Here is a 20,404-nt window from a genome sequence, read left to right on the forward strand (position 1 = left end):
CTCCTTTTGTATTAAACCTGAGGTGTCAAATAAATACATTTATTTTTCAAGATTTCTGCTACCCAATTATAACTGAAGAAGTATATATAAAAACAAAATGCATGACATTTCTTACAAATTAAGAAGTTCCTTTAAATATCACAAGTGGGTGTTAGGATGTAACTATTTATCAATCAATTGTTGGACTGGTAGTTTAGCTTCTTGCAAACTGAGTTTTAGTCAGCTGTTGACTGAATTTCTTTACTCGTCAAGATCTGGGTAGTTCTGCTGGCTACACATAGCAAACCATATAAAAAGGACTTGAAAGCAATCAGAGGCTGACCTATGCAATTGAACTATCTATAAGCAAATAAAAGCCTAATTTTACACATGGTGTAAAATTCAAAACAAGTGCAAAATTCAACCACGAAAATATATCAAAAATTTACTTAATGTGCACTGTCTAAAGTGAAAAAAAAAGAAACCATAAAATAAAAACTCAAACAAAAAGAAAAAAAAGAGACAAATAAACTGTCACATTTTGTTTATTTTTTTACTCCAGTGGTAATATTGACAGGCAGGTTAGCAGCGTTGCAAATAGAATTTCAATTGTACTTTTAACACCTTTTGATCAAGGTACTAATTGCAAAATAAAGGCACTCCTTGTACATTCATTAGTTCAACCTTGTGCATATCGTCTTGTACAGGTAAGCAACTTCAAGGAAATTTGTGAGTGGCAAAAAAAATCATCACACAGAACGTTTTAACCAAATCCAATATATTTTGAACATATTGAAAACGTAACCAAATGTTTGTCTGACCATCTCTGGAACAAATTCTGAGGATATGATAAGTGATTTTGTTGAACTGAGTGACACTCAGGTATGCCATCGGGCCTGGATTCAGTACGCTGCCTTCGTAACTTCTTTGCATGTACTTTGTGTATGCAGAAAGATTTTACACTGCACAAGAGATTAGATTGAGTTTTTCAATTGCAAGGGCATACATAAGAAATGGGAGGGGAGGAGGAAAAGCAGACCATCAGAATAAACTTGCACGCCTAGAACCGATATGTTAAGCATTTCTGATGTAAACATTTTGATGGGTGATCTTGGCTGTTGACATTTGAAACAACAGACAAGTTTGGGACAAGGACTGTTTTGACAGAACAATCCTTTCTCATTTACCATGTCTTAAATCCGTCTGTCCTTTTTGCAGTTTTACAACCAAAAGAGGATTATATACCTAAAGATACCTCGCACTTTTTTTATTCATAGTAATTTGCATTATGCTGGTCAGCTGTGCTTCAAACAAAAATAAATAAAAACAACTATTGCAATTGTACAAATTAAAACATCAACTCTCTAAATTCCATCACACGGTTTGCAGCGTTACCAAGCTATGCTATTTTGTTATTCTAATTAAACTAATTGCTAGAGCACCGATCGACCCAAGTACTGGTGACACCGCGCTTTGTTTACATGTGTACTTTTCTATGGTGTTCAGTGGACCGTGGGCCCCCACTGGCTCCATAGGAAAGTGCACATATAGACATTCTTGTGACTTCATAAGTACATAGACCTATTCAGTTAGGTAACCAAATGCACTTGATACTTGACAACAAGCCTCACCTTGGGGTATCCTCAGCATTTGACGAAGGGATGTATGGTCATGCATTTCTACTTTAGCTAGTTCAATCTAGACGCAGCTAGGGCTCACTGAGAATAACAGATGAGCCGGCTGTAACTGGCATTCCATGCATGACTTTGTTTATGGCTGTAAAATGTAAGGCCTCCATGTTGTTTGCAACTTTTAAGCATACTTTCCATCATGTTCCCCACTAGAGGCAGGTTCATTGATGTGAGCAAATTTGATGTCAGGGAATATTCACAGCAACACTTACTGCATAAAAACGCATTCTTTTTTTCAAATTTTGAGCACGTGTTTAACTGGACACAAGCTATTCTTTTGTTAGGTAACGCACATTCAATGGAAAACATGATACGTTCAACAGTGAAACCTGCAATTTAAGCAGGAGTCTATTTTCTTTCACCTGTCAGTCACCTGACCCAATGTACTCCTTTCAAAGCCTGGCGATTGAACACAAGAATTTAACACGTCTACATGTACAACTAGGTGTTACCTTCTTCCAGTGCCTCATGTGTTCAGGCCAATCATTTTCTACCTTTTTCTAAACTGCACATAAATTTAAATGGAAAATATCCTCTAGACAGATAATAACACCAAAAAATTAGATTGGCCAAACTCCAGATAAAATGTCACAGCTTCATCAAATTATTTCATTTCCCTTCAACAAGGCTAAAATGCTAAACGTACAACCGACGCGTGTTCCTGTTTGCCCATTGTACTCAGCAACAGGCACTGCCCATGGGCAAATCCTCAAAGCTCATCACGGAAAGAGTATCGATTTCCGCTAGGCTTCAGCTTGATGAAGGTGCTCTCGGGAGGGTCGGTGGGGGCCTTCTTTGCTGGTTCCTGGCTCCCGGAGGTAGCTTTGGCTGGCTCCTGTGGGGTCACCTTGTCCGGTCCGTGGTGGAACTCCCGGTGAAGTTTCCCTGAGTGCAGGTCGTCGACAAACTGCTTGAGTTTCCCGGGGACGCTGCAGCAATGAAGTGAACAATGAAAGACACTCTGACGAGGAATCATACTGAGAAAATGCTGGCTGCTTCCAGGACCCCAGATGTGGGGAGTCAGGTTGGCATTCCCCCTCTGCGGCCCAGGGCCAATCGAAACATCTCTGCTTCCTAAAACAAGGGTCTACATAATATTTCCTAGGCTGCGTGCTTTATGACAGACCCAACAGATAATCAATGGGAAGATGTGTATATGAAGAAAAAGTGCTGCCAATACTTTGTTAATTGCAGTTTCTCCACCTGCCGTAATTGATCATGCTGTCTGTGGATCTTTCACACAGCAAAATTAGCAATTTAGTTGCTTATTAACCCTCTATGCTGAAGTCACTCTTTGGGTCATTTGGTAAACACCTCAAAGAAGCACAGCTGTGTGGTGTTGTGCACTGCACCAACTGTCCCTCACAGGAATATCAGATTGCACTTTTGTGCTGCCCAACAACTGTGCTTCACTGTTTCATGTGCATCATTGTGCAGTAAACCAAATGAAGTGAAGAGGACTGCACAAAAGACCCTGGGTCATTTTGTGCTGACAACCTACTGTGTACACACGGAACCTGTGCACGTTTGAGTTCCATATAGAAAATACATGCTCACCAGTGACTGTGGGCATTTGTGCACATCTGAGCTGTAAAACCAAAGGAGGGTTAAGCTACAATACAGTTTGAAATAACTTTTAACACAAATCACTCTCTTGTTTCAATGCCAGAAGGTTTCTAACATTTTTGCCTGTTATTTAAGGTAAATATGGGAAATGTTACGTCTACAGTCAACTCTCGTTATTATGAAATTGGCCATAATAAATTCCGGTTATAACAATCACAAATCTGTGATCCCGGTGAAAATGCGCACATTTCTATGGGGAGAAAATCACTTACAGCGAAATTACATTGTACAAAATTCCTGTTACAATGAAAGGTTTTCGTGACTCCACTGCCTGAAAAATCACTGTTGACGACACATGTATAATGAGCATTTGTGAATCCCGGTGGTGAAAACACATGCGCAGAGCACCACAATGGTTCCCACCGGCCCGAACCGTTGCCAACGAAGGCACGATGGAAATGCGGCAACCAGTCAATGTACAGTTCCTGCCAAAAAAGGTTGTACGTTTCACTACATCGTATACGAATGCAGCTCTACAGTTGCAAGTCGAAGAAACACTGCCGTCACGAATTCTGCAGATTCATTCACAAAACTTGATCTCATTTCTATGTTTGTGTTTTCTAAGCTCATGAATTTAATTTGGGGTTGTACTGCTTGAACTCAAAAGCGAGCGTTTCCACAAAATTTCCAGCCACAGCGTGAGGCTTATCGCTCGCCCCTCCAGATGCATCACGCACGCTTACAATGCGATACGCAGACATCATTTGCCAGTTTCCTGTTGTCATGACAAGCGTAGTGCACGATTAAAAAATCAATGATTTTTTACATTGATTGCACTAATGCCAAAACAAAAATTCCCTTCCCTATTCCGGATCCGATAAAAATACGCCCCAAATAAGTTTGCTTGACTATTCTCGCCTCTCAAGAGCCCAACAATCGCCCACACTGAATTCTTCATAATGCCGCAAAAAGATGTAGCATACCCGCCAATAGGACTATGTGTTTTATGACGTACAGCTATCCAATCACAATATTCCTTCATGACATCATACTTCTTTAGCGACCATCGCATGCGGGCAGCTGCACCACAGTGGGCGTCACTGGGCGAGTGAACACGGACTATCAATCAATCGTGTCATGTGGCTAGTGTTGAAAATCATAAGACAGACGGAAAATCAAATAAAAACGTCTCTCCATGACACAATTTATATTGGAAAGACAACTTTAATGGATGGGGGGTCCAGTTGATGAGTCTTCACATTCTTGCAGGTACACACAGGCCTACATGTGCATGACATTTACTTACTGTTAGCTTCGTCGTCATCTATGGTGATCAAAAGTCTTTTAAAAATCCCTGGATCAATGTTTTCAATTTTTTTTTAATCTCACATGCACATCAAACATGTTACCATACGACAGTGAAGTTTATTATTCTAAACACATCACAATATATTTGAATAATTATAACCGAGAGATCTTTTTGATGTAACATCAACCAGGCGTTCACGTGTATGCACATACATGCATACACGTGCAAATGCATGTACATGGTATTGTATAACAATGCACCAAAGCCACTGCACAGCGTTCCACCTACAACGAATTTCGGATACATCAAACGATTCTACTAAGTCCCACGAATTTTGTAATAACGAGAGTTGACTGTATTTAAAAGTAAAAATCAACATTGAAATATAGAAATCACTTCCTGTCTGTTTGAGATATCTCGTCTCTGACTTACTCTACTTCTTGCACATTAGGGAACAGGTACATGTGCCTGAAGCTATCGATGGCAATCACTGGGAGATCCTTGGGGGTCTTCCCTAAATGATGCAGTGGGTGCGTAAACTTGGTGCCGTCTGCCGTTAAGAAGTTGACACTTCCTGGGGAGACCAAGAAAAAAATGGTGTACTGACAATCATTCAGGGACCATGCACTTTTTCTATTTCTCAGGATTTTCATGAGCATACAAACCGTACGCTAGGAGGAATACCTGCCACATAAATCATTTTTTCCCTCCTTTGGTGGGTACAATCTGTGGGGGAAAGTCCAGTCCAAAGAGTTTTCTTTGTATACTTGTAAGATGATGAGAAAAGGGGTGGTGCCAAACTGGTTTGGGCTTAGCTTCCAGTGTTTTGAGCAGAGCAGGTGCACAAATCAATTTCTCCTACATGTAGTTTCAGCACTGGGGTGCCGTCCACCTGCGAAGAAAATCCTGCGCAAAAGAGCTGATGCCAGAGATAGTGCATATGTCTTTCTCAAATACTGAAGAATGAAAGAATGCCCATTCCATGGCAAAATCATACATAAAAAAAAAGTCAAAAAGAAAGTTTTTCCAAACCTGTAAAATAAAAACAACGGTTGCGACCTTTTCCTGACGACAAGGACCTGAAAATGTGTTTGACATTCTGTTTAGGTATGCTTAACAAAAGAAAATGACCATTCATGACACATGCAATTCAAACTCAACTCGCTGAACTTAACGGCAGAGAAGAACTTGAACCATGTAGAGTATAAAACAAATTGATTTACTTTTATACCTGTATAGTTACGCTCTATTATGAAGTACAAAGAGGCAAGAATTAGTCATCTTTGAGGCAAAGTATCAGACCAAGAAAACCATAAGGAAGCCCCAAACACTTTGAGAGGAACGAAAGAATGTGGTGCATGTCTTGCAACTGTAAATTTGGGTATCTCTCCAATCTGGGCTACCGTCTCTGATTTCAGACACTGCCTGAAACAGCAAACAAAAGAATCGCATTGCTGTCTTGAGGGACACCTGTTGGGATCCAACACCTCACTGTTTTGCTTGGACCATGTTATCGCTAATCTGCACCCCTAGAAACCCTTAGCAGCAAGAAACTGTGCACACATGCCTTAAAACTGAGAAGGTGAAGTGAGTATGAAGGGACTAGTTAGGACAGCATCCAGGGGTGAACAGCAGTCCTACGTCATAGCTTAGCACAAGACCTGTCGGATCAATAGATCACGGTCCAACTTGACGCAAGCCAGATATAGTTTGTGTAAAACTGTCGTAGGACCTACTTGACAAAACATCAGGATGAAATGTGACCAAACTAAGAAGTGGGGCTCATGGAACAAGCTTGGTACTTCAAAAAGGCGAGGTCATTCGAGAACAAAGCATCTGACACTGTGCCAGATCAAACATGTTCATCATGTCTGAGTTGGCGTACAGCTCTGGCTATATGGCAGACCTCACCAGCGTGTAGTGATGTATTGTGATAAAGTATCAAAATAGGTCTTTGTAAGTTTTGAAAAGTTAGCAACAGACATTTTCCCTGGAGACACATTTTGAAGAATCTGACGGCTAAGCAGTAAAGTACCCACTCTCAGTCATTTTTTAAAAAAATGTTCCGGTGAGAAAATCACAAATAAAAGAATCCTGCCAATGTCAGGGCACATTCCTTTGGCATCAAGTCTTACCCTTATCGCCAATCAGCTCCCTGCTGATGATACTGTTGAATCGTTTGACAACATCAGCATCCTCGGGTCTGTGGAACAGTATCAGGAATGGCAAGCCTTCCTCCGTCAATTCCTAGCCAAACAGAAAGCGGACGAAGAGAGACGGAAGACAAATCACGGCATCGTTCTGACAAGACAGCCAATGGCTGAAGATTTTGGCAGGACAAAGATGCCTCAGTTTCACCCTCAACTTATCAACTTAAAGTACTAACATCCTACCCACCAACTCTGCATGTTAATTATGACGGTTTCTACCTTGACAACGCACATGCACCAAGTCACATAGTCTACTGCGGTGTGAATTTCTCTGGCCATGTTTCCTTGCCCATGAGCATATCTTTGCTTTAGACCGAGAAATGTGCTGCAGACAGTAAAATAAGCTTCCGGAAATTTGCTGCAATTCAGAGAAATTGCCTGTGGTGCAGGTACATTACATGGAGTGAAAATTATGATGAATACTACAACTTATCTAACATGTTAGCAGCAAAAAACATGAATATTTGTTTAGAGTCAAATTAATAGAGAGATATTCAGATTGTTTTTATTTCTGATACTTCAACACTGACCCAAGATTATATTAAATTCAGCAACTGAGCATGGCTTTCTCACAAACGATGAACACCCCCCCAAAAATCTGAAAGTTCACCATGCAAAGCTGATAAATGTCATCACTTATCCAATGGACATGAGTATGTGTAAGGCATAATTACCTCTCCGTTTTCAAAGGTGATTTCCCGCACCAGCGGGATGCATTTGTCCTGTGCCCAGGTGTGAAACAGATTGAAGTTCAACATGGATCCCATGTACAGCATATCCTGGCCACTAGTCTACAGAAAAAAAAAAACAGGAAAGATGTTTTCATTGCTATGTAGATGCATGTAACGCTAACTTTGAAGATTAATCAGATGCTAAAAAACCCCTGGGTTTTAAGTGTTTCACTGCGATGAAAAGTGCCCAAAATATCACAGACCTCCCCCACCCGCTGGACTTTCGGGATACGATACCTACGTTTTCACTTGACCGCATTTAACTTCTCATCAATCTCTATCTTGCAAATTTTCAAAAGCTTACCCTTGGCGGTCTGAACATGATGTTATCTCCAGACACTGTTTCTGACCTGAAGTTCTCACTGTAAACAATGTCAACAATAATAACATGGTAAACAATAGCAATGACAGTGACAGACCTTGTCCCCACAAAACTGTAATAAAACTTCCAGACTCTCCAATGCCACTGCTTGCTACAATTTCCCGTATCTACGACTAACCCAATTCCGACGTGGAAGGAACAGTCATCTCTGAGAGCGCTTGCAACTCGTCTGAAGACAGAGTACTCGTTTGTGTTCACTGCCTTGAAGTACGCAATGATGTTGCGCTTGGATTGCTAGGGTAGGAGAACGGATCAAGACAGACAAAATTGAATATTTCTATCCGTGAAATATATCACTGGCATGGTGCACTGACTTCCTACAAGTCTGTTGTCTGCAACCAAATTTAAGCATAGGGGGTTGGGTTAGGTTGGGGTGGGGTGAATTGGGTTGTTTTAGGGGATGTTCATGTTCCTCCCTACCATGTTAACTATTTCACTCCTCAAGTAAACAGAAAAACCTTTCGTTTTCATTTTCCATGAAACATCATTCAACAGGAAGAATGTAATGAGGAGATGTACTGATCTGAATCACATTGCCAGAAATACAAGTATTTCAAAGAACAAGTAAAAAAAATACTATGACCCAAAGAGATCTTATTAAATGACGTGGCCTACGATTCTTTAAAAGATCTCTACACGTGTAGATCAGAAGTAGGTCTGCTTGACTTGCGACTCATTTCCGAAGGCTGGGTCACATCTTAAATGCAAACTTTGACACAGAGGCAACAGACGTTTCTCGACTCACATCAATCTTTTGGACATCCTCTTTGGTCTGCATCTGATTGATGCTGTCCTTGACCTGGTCTCTCAGGAAGTTCATGAAGGCATCCTTGGATCGCTGGGATCGATACTCCCGTTTCGCCAGCTGTCCATTCCGGAACATCTTCAGGGTCGGATACTTGGAGATATGGTACCTCTTGGCAATGGCATCTGGCAAAACAGAAAAACAAATAATGAATTTAAAACAGCACAATTTACATTGTGCTGTTTTCAAAATATTTGAAAAAAATAAAACATACAGCACTCTCACCACCTAGCACGCATGACAAGTAAATATGCAGGGATTTCCTGCATTGTAACACTGAAGACATCTACGTATGCTCTCGCAAAAGTGCTACCCAATTTCTATACTCATCCCCATGATTGAGTGATTCCCTGCTGAGTTTGTGCACACAGAGATTCAAACTAGTCCTCGCAGGTTGAGCATGAAGGGAGTCGTCAAGTGCCACTAGGCCACACTCAGGCACTGTAGCGAAGATCCCTCATATACCTTGTGTTTGAGTTTTTTCAAAATAAGGAACAACGCAATGGGAAATGTTGCATGAATGATGGAATATAATGGGAAATCCACAGAATCAGACAGGGACCGAAACCCAATCCATGTGTGGACCGCGCCAGGAATCGAACCCGGACCACAGAGGTGAAAGGCGAGGACAGAACCACTACACCAACCTGATTCCCCTGAAGTTGAGCACTAAAGCGACAGCAGGTCTGGTAGATTGAAACCATAACTTGATTTCAATCCTGTGCTCTGTGATGGCTGTGTTTCATTATGTACAACAAATGACCAAAGCCCATTTCAAGCACATCTTCGAGAACTTTTACTCAATTTCTGAATTTTTGATCACAGAAATGTACAAATCACAGAACGTTTCCAGAACGAAAGCTGGTTGCCAGCCAAAATGCTACATGTTGAGCACAGAGACTTACACACGGTAACCATCTGCTTAGCACCTTAAGGATTTCTAGCTAAGCAACGAACCTTCAGTTTCACAGTTCACCGCCGCTACCACCACTTGGCCAGGTTGCCTGAACTCTTCCCTCGCTGCCTTGGCAGTGTCTTCTATCACCGGCTTCAGCATCTGACTGAAACGACACCTGAAAATAACGGGGAAAAACACAAAAAGGAGTAACATCAAACATTCAAAAAGGCAAAGGAATAGTAACTGTGACATAGTCATTTGTAAAATGTGCCTTACATGCAGAGAGGCTATGCTGATGAGTTTGGTAAAGTGTAACCTCAACACATGCACACAGACACGTACATGTATCTGCAATTATGCAGAGGGGGTTGGGTAGTTTCGAACTTGGGGAAACGAAACGCACACTAGTCCTTTTCAAAGCTGGAAATTGATACCTTTCTGACCGGAGTTAGAGTCAAACATGTACATGTAATGCACCTTTAAAACTGCGCTCAAAAGCTCAACTTCTGGACCAGCGTATGAAAGTAACCATCCTTGTAAAGCATGTTCCTCTGTATTACAGCAATGCGTTTCACACTTAAGAAGTCATCAACCCTAACAGTCCTCAATCCTTCACCTGTTGGGGATTGAGGACTGTTAGGGTTAAGTCACTGTCGCTTAGCTACTGTGTTAACATGTAGGTTTCTCAGTTTTACCAGAGGACTTGGCCCGACATACTGCTGTATGTATAAACAACTCCATGCATGCATGTGTACGTGAGAAAGTCGCCAACTATTCACAGCATCAGAACCCCGTTCTGTGCCCTTTTCTTGCACACCCATACGTTTGTATAAACAGCTCTCATCTTCATGTGTACCCATGCATGTACATGTACATGTACCTGAACAAATACCATGGCAACCAAACACCCATCCCAGTTTCTCTCTGCAGAGTCTAAATTTGCATATTAATTGAAATTGGCACTTTTGAATGATTACTGAGTATGGAGTTCTTTGTACAATGCACATCTATTATTCAGCATTCTGAAATTTTAACAAACCTTTCATGCCAAAATTATGAGCACAACCCATCCATTTCAGAATTGATGTGGCAAACAATATGATCTACTGGCTCTGTACAGTGTATTGCTCGAATGTAGACTTCATTATTCAATCAAGGTGAAACGCATATTTTAATATTGTACAAATTCATAGAGTAACGACCAAAGTCAAAGAACTCACAAATTTATACGTGTATTAAATCAATTCGGTCCTTTTCAAGGCAGAATTCAGCATTTAAAGACTTGCGTAACAAAATGCAATCATAGACCAACTGTGTCTGCATGTAAAGCTCACCAGAAGTGCACTGAGAAATGAGTTATGAGAAATAGTGAACTAAAGGCAAAACAAAGAGTTTTTCTGGATTTTGTCTTTGCTTTCACCAGCTTTGACCTGATGATAATTGGTATTTCAATGCTGCATATGACAGGACTGTGATGAGTGAATGGATTGATTCATGCATACCATGTGCCTTTGGCACCACTACAAATTTGGTCGTATGTTTGCTGTTTCATTACCTCAATCCTTCATATATTCCCAACATACCCTTTGTGAAAACAAAGCGTAACGTTCTGTTTATCACGTGTCGAAAAACATGAAACAATAGTTTTTGTATCCAAAGAATGCCTCCAAAATAACTTCAGAGAATTTAAATTTTTATTTCAAGAGCGTAGCACAGAAGCATGGCACCTAGGCATTCTCTAACCTTTTTGTTTAAGCACTGAGGTTTTCCAGTTTCAATCATGGTGCTGCAAGTAAACACCTGAAAGTCTCGAAATCGGTTTAATCAAATCCACAAAAGCCTACCACTTATGTTTTGAATTCTTGGCCGCACAGCTTGTAATCAACATAATTAATTTTTTTCTCATTTTAAGTGGGCTGGACCGTACCTGTATACATATGAAAGTGACAAGTAATTTTGTAACACCATCTTGGAATGAAATTTTCAAACTATTTCTGCCTGGAATCATTGCAATCAACTGTACATTTGTATGCCTATAAATATTCATTTCTGGTTCAGATTTTTTATTCCGATCTTAATTTTACATTCATCACTGTTCCACTGCTCTCAATATAACAATTGGCAAGAATATTGACAAGGATCAATATGTAAATTACACTCCAGCCAAGGCCACAGCTGGTCCATTTTAAAAAGTGCTACCACTGAACGTGTGTACAGATTTGCAACAGCTTGGCAACAAGACAGAAACTGTATCAAATACATGAGAGAAAAAATATCCTCATACAGGTACCAGTACATGTGTTGACTTCATTAACTGATTCAAATTTACTGAGGTACTTACAGAGAAGAAGAGCTGTATCTGTGGGAAGGTGTATAATATCGTAGTGCATAACGTCATCATCATTTAAAATTGAAGGGCAATTGTACAACGGAGAGATAACCGTTCAAATTTTACTGGTTGAAGAGAAATAAGGCATATAAATTATGATAAGTATGGTCTACTTTATGCAAAATGTTCTTAGTGTGTGGTCTGTAGAATTCATAATGCCTAATATTGGAGAGAAAAAAAGAATCACTTTTGGGATTCTTTTAAAAATATATTGGGGTATGATTTTTTTTGGGGGGGGTCGATTTTGCCTTAGAAAATAGAAAAATGTGCTTTTTTGTGCAATAAAATGATTGATTTAAGCGTTAATCATGTTTAAGTCCAACAATCCAACATTTTAGGAAAAGGAAAATTACACACCTAAAATAAAATCACAAAATTACACCAGTTTAAGGTCACAATGATGTATGCATGTGAACGCTTAGTGAGTGGAATATGAACGTGTGTGCTTATCTAGGAAATTACCTAAAGTGGTGTGGAATGCAAGAATTTGGACGCAAAATTGAAAAATGGAATGGAGACACTGAGGTCCATGCATACTGTGCAGAAGTTTTCAGAGACAAAAATCATTCCACAAGGACTGGTACTGCCAACTCAAATGAAATCTTCACTGTCCAATTTTCAGATGACACATGCTATTGATGTGAGTATTACACAGTACACTGTAAGTCAGCAACATCCGCAACCAAAGGATTTAAAAATCGGCTTTAGCATAGGAATCCTGAAAACCTTCTGCTCTATGCGCACAGTCTCCTGGTTCTGAGAGGATACTATCCGTTGCCAGGAGACAAGACAGACGGAGATTGATTAGTGGCCATCAAAAGGGGCCAAGTGCCGAAAATGGCCAGAGTAACCCAATTCGTCTCTACTGCTTACAAACCTACACGTTTCTTACCAGTTGGCATAGAAGTTGACAAAGACCACCTCGTTAGTGGCAATGACTTGATCGAAGTTGGATCGCGACAGCTCCATCGTAAACCCCGTCTGGGTTGACGTGTGACTAAACGACGACACCTGCAGATGGACAAAGTTTCAAGAAGTACAAGGGACATTTTCCACAATCAAAGTGAAGTTGAAAATGCCAAATACATGTACATGTAGATACAGTGCATGTGATGTGCGGACAATGCAGTTTGATTTTTTCTTTAATTTTCCCCTTTCCGTCATTACTTCAAATCATAAACGTACATGTATCTGCCTCGTGGACTAAATGTACACTGTACATGAGCAGGTGTGGGGGAAGTCACATTGTCTGCTTCATGTAGTTATGTGCAAATGCAAGAAGAAGTAGCGGAATTGTGCTGCCTTCTTTCTTGGCACCGTCAGTGCATCGTGTAGTGGAAACCAGGTCAAGAAAATAGGAGCAAGTAAAGAGTCTACATTTATCCAACATGTCAACAAATACACACAAATATAAAATGTCCTACACAATTGCCATGATTGAATAAAATGAATGTGTCATTGTGCTTGGTGTACAAGGCACTAACTTAGGACTGCTGGGGGGGGGGATTTCCAAAGAACAGATCTCCGTCTAAGCCAGCGGCAAAATTATATCCCCCCGTTACCAGTGGTGTAGTTGAGTCCATCACAACTCCCTGCAATGCCACTGTAAGTCATCCAGTCTAATGGTAACAGCCTCCCTTTGTCACTGTTTTTTTTTGTCTACTTACGACTGTCATGAAATGACTTGTGATGGGGATGACTACAACACTGCCTGACATGCACGAAAATGTCTCACACAAAAGAGTGTTCATTCACAAGATTAAAAAAACAGCATGCAATACATACACACGTACACGTACATGTATACATACATGTACATGTACATGTATGTACTGACTCGCCGAGTACCGACACAAACTTATAAGTTCTTGGCAAGGGGGCATGCGTTACACATGAAACAACTTAGCCAATCAGATAAGATGGCTCTTTTTCGTACGAGACACCTGTTTTGCATGACACTCCTATGACATGTCACAGAGTAAGAATACCATCGACCCCACACCCAATTCGTCATGATCCTACATGTACAAACATCAGACCTACAAGTACTACAGGTGAGACAGGTAAACAGGGAATGCCAGGGCACTGTTAGTCATCCTAGGCCCTACTCTAAATTGAAATACAAGAGTACAGTGCCCGAGTATCTGAGTCTACAACAGTCACATCTACACATGCCTTATCCTGAACTTAATGACCAACATAGTCCAACAGTTCAGCAATAAATCTTATGTTTTTAACAAACCTTCTATTATTATCCTAGTTGGCTGAAATGTGGTCATGCGTGCATAGGCTAGTAGAGAGACGAGACATCACTCACACATGATTTCTGGAGTGTTAGGCTAGTCTAGTATCGCTCAAACATCGTGATAGGTTACAGTGTCCTCACATGATGAGGACAAAATTAAGCAACTCAAAACTGAACCAAGGAAACTTTCAAGAAAGCATTACTTTCATTACAGAATTGCTTGCTAAATGATTAGTTGACGGGGGAAGAGTTCAATATCCGATGTGCTATGAAACATATGGGAAAGAGTTTCACATATATACATGTACAGATGCCACTTGACACCCCATGCACAAACCCTAGGAGATTGGTCCGAAAAGTTCCAAGTGTTTTCTAAGTATCTTATGAAGATGAACAAAGAAATTAACTGGAGCGGGATTTGAACATGCGACCTCCAGAATATCGTACAGGTGCTCTACGAACTGAGCTACCCAGCCCTATGTTGGTGGCTCTTCCCATTTGTCTATACCTTTGTTCAAGGGGTGCTAGCCAGACACCATTAAACCTGAAACACCATATAGCCAGGGATCCCACCCTGATAACATGATACAACCTGGGACGTGGTCAACAAGGACCACTTGGAGAGGATACGCTTTTTGAACCTAAATCAAGAAACAAATAATATCTATAAAACTGACTAGGTGCTTACAAATGATTGTTAAGATGAACACACATATTTAACTCGTTTTTATGTTTTCTAAGTAAACGACTTCGTATTTTCCCTCATAAATTGAACTTTTCTGGACATGTTTTGCTCTCTGAATGGTCACTGTAGGGAATAATTACTGGCATCCGTATATGGAAGTTGGAACTCTTCCCAACACGTGCAAGTAGGCCCATAACGGCACAAAGCCATAAGCGCATCAGCATAATTCGGTCACTGACGTCTGGTACACATCCATTCCCCCCCCAACAGCCTGTGAGCACCTCCATTTGACCACAGCATGTGAGTGACCATGCAGCCTTGCAGGTTCGACGTCCGTCCAGTTCCCAAGACGTTGGGCCCCAGTTCTGGGGAAAGGACAGGCATGACAGGACCTTCCCTTGGCCTTTCGCCTTGTGAAAAAAAGAACCCTCTGCTGGTCACTCTCAGAATCCTTGCTCTATGCTCACAGTCACTGAATAAGCCCTATGTACATGTACATTACAGCATGTATGTTACACTAAACCTGCTGCATTGCTGGAGTGTGCTTCAGTTCACAACGCATTATTCACAGATCGAAGCAAAATAGGCCAACGAAGTAATGTTCTCAATCTCCCACAAAACTACAGTGACACCTACCAAAATCAGCAGCACAAACGGCAGACACTTCAAGACGAACCTTGCATCCATCGTATCCACGAAAGACCGAACCACTCGTCGCTCGCCGGCAACCATATTTTCTGCAAAACCTGTAAACTATGCCACTGTATGCAGATCGACAGTGTGTTAGGTCAATGTCAGGGCGGCCGGCCGTGCCGGCGAATTCGTAAACGGCGAACCACATTCAGCCACGCTGACACCTGGCTGTTAATGAACGCTAGAGGGCGTCATCCGGAAACTTTCGCACCTGTCTCGCGCCGTGCTGGTTGAGCTGTGGTGTCAATCATAAAATGCGGCTTTCATTTCATTTTACAAATACCAAAATTAAACAAACTCTCTCATACTTTCAAGACAGATATTTTATCGAACATTTACTGATCACTTTTAACATTCTGTAATTGGGGTAGTATGATCAGTTTGGGTGAATTTTAATTTCGCATAACATAGCCCAGAAACTACCCTTGAAAACAAAACTGTTCCCTTGGTACAAGCCTTCGGGGGGTGCGGTCAGTGTGGTCAAACACAGGTAAACGCAGCATGCGCACCTTGGAGCCAAATTATCGCACAGTTGTGTTTTCAATCCCCTTGTGAAAAAACAAAAAAAGTGTGGGTGTGTGTGTGTGGGGGGGTGATTCAATAGCCCCCCCCCTCCAAAAAGTGAGGGGCGTATCCCGTCCGCCAGGGATTTACGCTCGCGCAACATGCGCCCCTGTGATTATATAGTAAGGACAATAACACCCCCACCTTTGTTGTGCGAAATTCACTAAGGTGAAGACACACTTGGGCCTATGTTATCAATTCTGTTCCAGTATATAAATATCTTTTAAGATATTTCTATCCACAAAGGATCACCCTAGGGAAAAGGGAAAAAAAGTCATCGGTTAGGCCACTAAAAACAGAAAAGACTATGAGGAAATGAGATTTATTTTGATGTTTGTTTCGAACACGTGAAAACCTTGTGAGCATTTTTCCAGATTTTTTGAAGTTGGTGCATTTATCACTGTGTCTTTGTATTTGCTGGTCTGAGACCATGTCTGTGACCCAGGCCAAAGGCACATAATCAATAACCACGTCTGTGTAAACTAACAAGACCATGCGACTGATATAGCGCCACCATTAGGAAGGGGAAGCAGATAAATGTTTTCGTTGGCTCCTTCATTGCTACCTATGTAAATTGTGTAAAACAGCCCGGGGAACCAGTTTGTGAAATTGACACGACATCAATTTACGGACAACACGCAGTGGTTCCATCAACAGCTGTTCAAAATGGTACGGAAATAAACTTTCCCATATTTAATTTTGAGAATTGTTGCGGAGATTCCAAATCCAACTAGTTTAGCAAGTTTTCACAAGGAGTTTATACATTAAAATCGCTAGGATGATGGAAAAATGTTCGATCAATGTTACTGCCCAGTTTCCGGACACCCATTGACAGTGCGTACCGGTACGGTACCGCGTGTAAACATTGATTCTTCATATCCATTAAAAAAGTTGTAATACATAACCTACACCATGGAGGTAAGAAACCTACCTCCATGCCTACACGTGTAAGCACCATGTTTTTAATTCGGTTAAGATTATCACATGCAGAATAAACAATTTGCAGTGTAGTTTGCAGTTGAGTTCTGATATGTTCGGAATAAGAAAAACTAGGCCTAAGTCATGTAAGTCTTGGGTAGGCATGGTAAGCCTATGGTTTTAATCTATTTTTTTTTAGGGTTGGCCACTATGGAAAAAATTCCATTGCATATGAATCACACGTTTTAAGCCTATAGCAGGGTATGAGTGCCATAAAATACATTTTCAGTTCCAACATTATATCAACAAGTTTGTCCTATTTTCTAAACCTGTTCTTCCCTGGTATTGAGCCCTCTTCCCTCATACAGTGCCCATTCGAAAGGTCTATAGGTACAGTGCCCATTGAAACATTTAATAGGCCTACCATTGACCATGCCTAGTGTTCAGGTTTCAATGATATTAAACATTTGTAATTATCAAAAAAGACAAAATTCTTATCACAATTTTATATGTTTAGATGGTTATTGTCATCTGCCACTGCCAAGGTAGTCCAAGGAACTTGGACTCTACAAAGCCCCATTTTTAACATAACGACATGGTCACGTGACTCAGGTCCAAATGTTATAAAAAGGCAATTCGTAGAGACTAAGTCACTCGGTCAATACCACAGGCAGGAAACTAAAATGGATTTAAAGCAGTGAACTCTTACCTTGGATAAATAACTGAATGACACGAACAGGGCAGTATAGGCCTACTGTTTACTGTAAACAGAAGGCTAATGAAATCTGTCAAGCTGGTAAAAACCCCCAAATTAAGCGATTACTGGACATATCACCTGCTTCCAAATTCTCTTTAACCACAGCCTCTGCCATCATCTTCATCGACATCAGTTGGAGGGAGTCGCTCCCCTTCCTCAAAGCAGGTTGCCAGGGGGACATCGGGTGGTGGCCAAGTCAGACAGAGGTGAATATGATGCATCCCCAACAGAAAAAACTATCTTATTGTCTTCTAAGTCTTGCTGTCAGACTTGTGAATGGTCCACTTTGTCAAGAAGTTGAACATGTGCTGCTCAAGTATTTTGCTTAAAGCCAAAAGTATTTGCCTTTGCTGTGTCGTGCAAGGTGTGACCTATCCTATTAAAACGAGTCGCTAGTCATCAGACCAGTTTTGAGTTAAAGGAAGTGTCATTCAGTCGAGTACGCTTCCATGAGAATAAGTATATTTCCATGAGTGTGAGTATGATTACTTCCGTAAGAGTATGAGTACGGGGAAATTTTTCTTGAGAGTATATTTCCATGAGTGTGAGTATTACAACACTGACTAAAGGCCTCTAAAAGACACTTATGCCACATGGGGTCTCTTCTCCAACTCAGTGATTTATTTAAATAAACGAGCTGAGTTCATTCTAATTCAAATCCTAAAAGCTAACTAGAAGATGGCGTGAAGATTCTGCTTGTGGGATCCAGTCACCAGTGTGTAATGCAGGTCTGGGTTAAAATTTGCATTCAAGCCTCAAGCTTGGGCTTTCAGATTCACAGAACTTCATTCTTAGATACGTTGAGGAAGGTTTGGCGAAGTTGGCTTGAATTGTAATAACTGAAATGGGCCTGATTCTGACACGTGGTAAGCAATGCTCTCAAGCATTTCAATAGACCGCTGCAGTGAGGACATGACACTTTGTTATATAAATGTATATGCTTTCCTGTGGTTCTCACTGGGAGGACTGTGGGGTCCTAACTGGTTCCATAAGATTATGCCCATGTAAACAAGTCTGAGATATCAGATATGGTATATACCTATATGGTGAACTATTTCTGGGGAAGCGAAATCATGGACGACCCTTGCTTCGCTACAAAGACATGTTGAAATGCAACATCAGTGTTGCCAGTCTCCCAGCAGACTGGGAACATCTAGCCCAAGATCGTCAGACACGGTGGGCCCTAGTCCAACAGGGGGCAGAACGGGTTCCAGAGGATTGGGTCCACTGACAGGACGAACGGCGTGCACACAGGCACGCCCGTGTTATTGAGACACCTCAAGCCGGCATTGTCTGATAAGACGGCCCTATTATGCTGATGTGAGTTGCCAGTTTTCCAGAAATGGTACAGTACGTCCACTGAAAGGTGTGCTTTGTGGTACAGATCCCATTCACAGTGTTTGTATCAACCCCATTCATTCACACCAGGAAAGGAGCAAGCACAGCAGGCAGGACAAGCCGATCAGTCGCTGGGGGAGGAAGTGGGGGCAGCGGGGGTGGTATGTGGAGATTCTATACCGAAGATTCACCCGGCCTCAAAGTGTAAGTCACACTAGACCGATATTACAGTGATGAAGTCACCGAACCATGCGCAATGGGGGTTAGGGTGACTCTAAACTTGTACCTCGGTTGGATTTTAAGGATTTGCTTGGTAAAGGTCAACAGTGAGTCAGAGTAGACTGTTCAGAATGTTCAGTTTTTGTGGCTATCTGTTGGATCCTTCAACACACTGTTTAAATCACGTCCAATAGTCCATTGTGAGTCATTCAGCCAAGTCACAAGCCACTCAAATGAACTGTTACAACTTGCCTTCTTTACTGTTCACCCTCTTTCTTGATCTGTGGGAAGAACTCACGATGGGCTCAACTATAGCACTGCACAAGGGTCTAACAAACGCAGTGTTTGTTGTCATTGGGTGACCCTGGAAACGTTCACGCTCTGCCTTGGAATTCACGTCATCCAAATCCTAGCAAAGGTACACACACTGTATAATAGTTTGGGTTGATGTACCTTGTCACTTTTTTGTCGTTCATTTTGCAGGGGTCCTGTGCCAGTTCTGGTCATGAGTCTTATCTTCATCGCTTCAGTATTTATGCTGCACATATGGGGCAAATACACGAGAGGTTAAAGCATTCCAGCACCGCTCAACTCTTTGAACCAAACAAAACTCATCAGAGAATTCAAAGGTGTTCATATAAAGGACCATGTCATCAGACCATCGGGACTGAGCGGCACTCATCAACATTGGACTCAAGCTGTGCCCCTAGACATCTTTGTCAGCACAAAAGACCAGCTTACTTAGTTCACACATGAACTTTTGAAGCCAGTTTTTTTTTTCTTGTTTTAATTTGTGGGGAGTAATTTTTAATGGCCTGCATAGTTTTGTTGTCTTTTACAAAGGCGATTTGCATCCAGCTATCCATTTGCTTTCCAACTATGGAAAGTAGTGAACCGTGACTCCGAATGTTTCAGAGTTTGGGGGGAACAGAGATGTAATAAATCTAGGCCGATAAGTCTGAAATTTTGTCTCATTTTCAATAGTTTGTCATCATTTTCACGAACACACAAAAGTCTCTTGCTGA

At 41.3% G+C, this 20,404-nt stretch overlaps 2 protein-coding genes across 3 annotated transcripts in view; one reads left to right on the forward strand and one right to left on the reverse strand.

The window, feature by feature from the left end:
- Positions 1 to 18: 18 nt before the first annotated feature.
- The window catches only part of erp44 (endoplasmic reticulum protein 44), a 107,515-nt gene continuing 87,129 nt past the window's right edge, over positions 19 to 20,404 (reverse strand). Inside the window, exons 1-10 of one of the 2 annotated variants that reach the window (XM_022256458.2) lie at positions 15,527 to 15,718; positions 12,853 to 12,971; positions 9,631 to 9,746; positions 8,614 to 8,798; positions 7,987 to 8,102; positions 7,791 to 7,848; positions 7,430 to 7,546; positions 6,681 to 6,792; positions 4,978 to 5,119; positions 19 to 2,599 (exon numbers count right to left, since the gene is read on the reverse strand). In XM_022256458.2, coding sequence (XP_022112150.2) covers positions 2,380 to 2,599; positions 4,978 to 5,119; positions 6,681 to 6,792; positions 7,430 to 7,546; positions 7,791 to 7,848; positions 7,987 to 8,102; positions 8,614 to 8,798; positions 9,631 to 9,746; positions 12,853 to 12,971; positions 15,527 to 15,622 — 1,281 coding nt within the window. In that variant the 5' untranslated portion in view covers positions 15,623 to 15,718 and the 3' untranslated portion in view covers positions 19 to 2,379. Of the gene's footprint in view, positions 2,600 to 4,977; positions 5,120 to 6,680; positions 6,793 to 7,429; positions 7,547 to 7,790; positions 7,849 to 7,986; positions 8,103 to 8,613; positions 8,799 to 9,630; positions 9,747 to 12,852; positions 12,972 to 15,526; positions 15,719 to 20,404 lie in introns of those variants that run through there. The other variant, XM_087134061.1, reaches the window with a different exon arrangement.
- On the forward strand, positions 16,674 to 20,343 carry LOC110990817 (protein transport protein Sec61 subunit beta-like). Its single transcript, XM_022255916.2, has 4 exons — positions 16,674 to 16,816; positions 17,928 to 18,028; positions 19,251 to 19,364; positions 19,863 to 20,343. Exons 1-4 carry the CDS (start codon positions 16,814 to 16,816, stop codon positions 19,948 to 19,950), a joined length of 306 nt encoding a protein of 101 aa, XP_022111608.1. The 5' UTR covers positions 16,674 to 16,813; the 3' UTR covers positions 19,951 to 20,343.

Source organism: Acanthaster planci, linkage group LG03 (genome assembly GCF_054643075.1).
Source record: "Acanthaster planci isolate LZ-2023a linkage group LG03, COTS_SCS, whole genome shotgun sequence".
Lineage (NCBI taxonomy): Eukaryota > Metazoa > Echinodermata > Asteroidea > Valvatida > Acanthasteridae > Acanthaster > Acanthaster planci.